General features: G+C 35.6%; 1 protein-coding gene across 1 annotated transcript; it reads left to right on the top strand.

Annotated features, from left to right (window-relative positions):
* The first annotated feature begins 273 nt into the window (after window positions 1-273).
* Window positions 274-1,126, top strand: LOC117334674. Its single transcript, XM_033894430.1, has 2 exons — window positions 274-860; window positions 995-1,126. The coding sequence occupies exons 1-2, from the start codon at window positions 420-422 to the stop codon at window positions 1,088-1,090; spliced, it is 537 nt and encodes a 178-aa protein (XP_033750321.1). The 5' UTR covers window positions 274-419; the 3' UTR covers window positions 1,091-1,126.
* The last annotated feature ends 4,287 nt before the right edge of the window (window positions 1,127-5,413 follow it).

Raw genomic sequence — 5,413 nt, 5'->3', positions numbered from 1 at the left:
ATTTTTTTGTCACCAAATCCCACTTTAAATATTTTGGGGTAAGTTTTGGAAAGCTGCAAGTCCACACCCTTCTTATTTGGTTTATACATCCATTAGAGGTCTAGGAGCGATATTATGTGATGTACAATTTCAAAATGACATGCTTATACACACATAAAGAAATGAATGCATAGTGTGATTGCTGCCGCCGGTGAGCTTTCGCAATCATTGATTACACTTGTTTTCTAAGTACGAATGCACCCACCAGATCTTGATTTTGGCGCGTACAAGGACGTGACGGTTTACCTTAGATTGTGACGTAATTTTCAAAATGGCGTACACTCGTAAGTAAAGCACGTGGTCAGTGACGGATTTCAAATCTTGAGAATTATGTAGGTCTACACATGTATTGCAAATTGGAGAATCTAAACTAATTCATCATGAATATTTCAACGTTGTGTGAGGAAGATGTTACAGTACGGACATCCGAGTCTAGCGAAGAATTCACAACAGATAAGCTTCCAAAGCAAAACGTAAGACGACGTCGATTTCCACGCCTGGATTTCAACCGAGATTATTGGCCGAATATACCATTCACGGGAAGAAAAAGCCAAAGCTCTCACCAACATATTGTTTTGAACGAAGATTCCAGCCCGGTAAGTACGTTGGAGCGAAACATCGAGTCGGAGAGAACACTGACCGCTATACCAAGCCTGGAGAAAGTTCTGGCCTTTGGGCGAAGAGCGAAATTGTCACTGTCCAACTTTGGTCATTGTCTCCACAAGAAGACCTTTGACGACTCCGACGATGACGAAGAGGTCTATGGCGAAAAGGCTGAACCCAGATTGGAATTACTGACTCTTACATCTGTAACGAATGAGGTTGGTGATGCGTACGTTTAACTAATAGGACTAATCTGAAACCGATTTTGTACATAGCCTTGTAATATTGCATTACTGTCAGATCGAATATCTGCAAATACATGTGTTATTTCTATTTATTTTTTTATCTACAGAATGCAGCTACCCCAAGTAAAAGTTTGGATTCGACTTTAGAGGAAGAGGTGACAAGGGAACGCCCTGCCTTATCCCACACTGTATACGGACATTGAAAGTAAAATCCCTTCTACGAAATACAATTGAATTGTGAAAATAATATAATTGTGATGATAAACAAAATGGCGATATTTGTTATCTTTATACAATCAATAAAAACATATAAGCTATGAATGAATGAATGTGAAGTTATGAAATACTTTTACAACATGTCAGGGGTATTCCGGTATCTTGCAGAGAATAATATACATACGAGACAGCAACATACACGTGGGGCAACAACATACACGTGGGACAACAACATACACGTGGAACAACACCATACACGTGGGACAACATACACGTGGGACAACATCATACACGTGGAACAACAACTTACACGTGGAACAACAACATACACGTGGGACAACAACATACACGTGGGACAACAACATACACGTGGGACAACACCATACACGTGGGACAACATACACGTGGGACAACATCATACACGTGGGACAACAAAAACATACACTAGACAACAATAAACTCGTGACCCAATGCTACACCGTACACGTGGAACGACATTACACGCTGGACAACATCATACACGCGTGGAAACAGCATACACACGGGGGACAAGACAGTAAACGCGGAACGACATCTTACAGGCTGGACATCACCGTACAAGCGGGACAACACCGTACATGCGAGACAACATTTTATGCGCGGGACAACATTTTACACGCAGGACAACACCGAATACGCAGGGCAACACAATACACACGGGAATACCGTACAGGCGTGGAAACAGTGCACGTGTAACACGCGGTACAACATCAACAACTACTCACTAGACAACAATAAGCACGTGAGCCAATGCATCACTCAATACACGCGGAATAACACAGTACAACCAGGACAACGTCAACAACATACGCTAGATAAAAATGCACGTGAGTCAATGCAATACAGTACATATGCGGAACAAGATCATACACGTGAGACAACATCATACACGTGGGACAACAATACACGTGGAACACAACACCATACACACAATACAAGCATGACGACAATACACGCGGGTCAACACCATACACATTGGATAACAAATTAACATCATACACGCGAGGCACCAGCATACAGTCGGGTCAACATTATGAACATATCGGTAAGACAATAGTATACACAACACGTGGAACAAACATCATACAGGTGGATTAACACGATACACCTTGGACAACACTTTATACACGTGCAACAACAGCATGTACACGAGGAAACACACACGCGACAATACAATGCAGCCAGACAACATATATACACTATCTACAAACAGCATAATTACAAATTCGTGAAAAGTCTGTCTCGTCAAAATAACAAATGGTCGCTCTTTTTAAAGACAATCAAATTGACGAATATAAACAAACAGAAACTATCAAAGTGATAAGATTTGTTTTCCCCTCAGAACTGTTTATCATCATCATCATATGGAACGCCAAATTAACATATATTCAATTAATTGAATCTATCTTTAATTAAATTGAACCTATCTATAATTTAATTGAATCTATCTCTAATTGAATTAAACCTATCTCTAATTGAATTAAACCTATCTTCAAATACAACATATCCTTAATCAAATTAAACTTATCTTCAATTCAAATGGACCTGTCTTTAAATCAATTGCATCTATATTTAATTCGTCCATTTTCCCTATTTGCTCGTAATTGAAGATACAGTAGGCTCAATTTAGTTAGAGATAGGTTCAATTCAATTAGAATTAGAAAGATAGGTTCAATTAGTCTTATTAAACCTATCTTTAATAGAATTGTACCTATCTTCAATTGAATTGTACCTATCTTTAATTGAATTGAACCTATCTCTAATTGAATTAAACCTATCTCTAATTGAATTGAAGGTAACCTATATCTAATTGAATTAAACCTATCTTCAATTATTTGAAGATGGGTTCAATTAATTGAATATATGTTAATTTGGCGTTCCATATCATCATCATCATCATCATCATCATCATTTTGATACTAGATCTATGCTATTCGTCTGTCATATGCACTCATAGAAAATGATTTATAATTTGACAAAATGACTAGATATGCTATGCTATACGCTGGTTCGGTGCTATCTGAACGGAGATCAAGAAATCATGAAAATATGGCAACCCCAGAGGCGTTTTTGTCACGTGTCAATACTACAGTATAAGGTAACACTCTACAGTAAAAGAAATGGATAGTTTTTGTTTCCTTCTCTATTTTTGACACAGTATCTTAAATGACATATTATCTATCAGAAAGATAGCTCAATATCTTTATTTCGAATTATGTAGTATAATAGTTAAACAACGATCAATGAAATTGTATTTATATTACAAACTGACATTTACTAAATGAACCGATCTGAAAGTAAAACCCCTTAGGCTTTTTGGTCAAACAGGAAGTGTAGAGTTGTTCCCCTTGCAGATAAATTGATCCAAGATGGCTGAGACAGAGGAGGAGGTTCTGTGTAGCTGGATATTTTCCATGTTTTCTATTGGACTGATGGATTAAATAAGCCGACTTCACTTTTAACAATGAATCGACACCAAGTACTCACGGGTGCTTGCAATTCTGGAGACCAGTGCTATTCTGTTGGAAGCGTTGAAGGAATTCATTTTACGGTAAGCCTCTGCAATATGTTTCGGTATCGATATTTTATGTTTTTATTGATTGATCGAGAATCTTTGAAGGGCGGGCGATCGATTTGACTGTGCAGTTGCCAGAAGGCAGACATGTCAAGATTCACATCTTTTATATTTCAACGAAGGTATAGTTTGATTTCAATATTTTCCTAGGCCCTCATTATAATTGATGACACATACGCTTTTCGTTGGCCCGTCAAATCAAAACAAGTGACACTTCCTATGATCATATACATGCCTATGATTAGCACTAGGTAATATATTTCCTTGTTTATACATACATGTATATAGGTTTTTAATCTGCTGGGCAATAACTTATGTCATGAATCAAATTATCGTTCTACTTAACCCAGTCATGTGTTTCCTTGCTCTAGAAAAGAAATATATCTATTAATTAACTTGCATTGACAGTAAGTAGTGAATTTTATTTGAAAAGATGAGTCATTGACCAGATAGAGTGAGAAAAAACCCAGTAGTTTAAGACTTATAAAATAAACTGTATCCTAACAGGATACAGATATAATGTTTATGGTCATGTGATACTGGTCATGATAGCAGACGATATTGGAATGTATGCTGAAAGTTGTTTGTTTACACTACTAGTGTATTTTTGTACATGATAGTTCGAATTCTTACCCTCCTGGACATACACGAGAGATTGAAGTAAACAAATGCAGATTACCAGAATAATAAAAAAATAAATAAAACAATATGAATATATATTTATATACAGTACTAGTGTATACCCTTAAGTATGTTATGGTTGTCTCATTTACCTGAACTGGCAGTGAATGAAATCCAATTCATAGCTACCTAAATAGCTAGTGAAAAATTCATGTAAATGTTAATGCAACAGATTTATTGAATGTTAATAATTATATAAGTATCCTTGTAAACAACTTCAGGGAGAATGTATACAATGTTATATTTACTATGTAATAAATATAATTATATATATATATATATAAGTAGTCAGTACAACATCTACCATGCATAGTTGAGAGGACTTGATATTTTTCGTTGGCAAATTTGTCTATCTAGTAAGCACATAATAGGCCGGGCATCAAATTAATTAACCCTTGAAATCCTGGTATAATAAGATGATAATTGTGGCTATATATAAGACTTTTGAAAGTGATGATTTTTAGTGAAAGTGTCAAAGTTTTCCCTCCTAAAAAAGATTCATTGAGTTCAATTTTCTTATCATTATCTCAATTTGATTCAGTTAAGATTATCATTATCTCAATTTGATTCAGTTAAAATCTTAGTTTCTTATTGTAGTCTAGACCTATAAAATTTCATTATCAATGGAGATGCAGTGGAAAATGAAAGTAAGAACCAGTCATCAATTTTCAGTATCTAGAAGAAAATGTGTAAAATTAGACTTTGTTTTAACTTATGATATTGATATATACAGTCAGTAATCATTGTTTTTCTTTCATAAAAAATGAACGTTTTTTTTATTAACCTGCAATTGACATTCCATGTGTAATGACAACCACAGATATGTCCATGTGACGACAAGCACTAGAAAATCGGTCATCAGTGTACTTGTTTGTCGATAACTGTCTTTGAAATTTCACAATTATTCAACTGTGAACATATAAATGTTCTTTCATTGAAAAGTAACCCTGAGAGATACTTTCTTTTAGATCAAAGTAGTATGTTTGCTTTCTTTAGAAGTTGTCGTAATCGACAT

This window comes from Pecten maximus, chromosome 9, assembly GCF_902652985.1.
Source record: "Pecten maximus chromosome 9, xPecMax1.1, whole genome shotgun sequence".
In the NCBI taxonomy this organism is placed as follows: Eukaryota; Metazoa; Mollusca; class Bivalvia; order Pectinida; family Pectinidae; genus Pecten; species Pecten maximus.
The sequence above is the reverse complement of the archived record's forward strand: the minus strand, read 5'-3'. Positions and strand labels throughout refer to the sequence as shown.

Coding starts and splice junctions, on each gene's coding strand:
- LOC117334674 (XM_033894430.1), top strand. CDS start 420: ATGAATATTTCAACGTTGTGTGAGGAAGATGTTACAGTACGGACATCC. Junction 861..994: donor TTACATCTGTAACGAATGAG/GTTGGTGATGCG, acceptor TTTTATCTACAG/AATGCAGCTACCCCAAGTAA.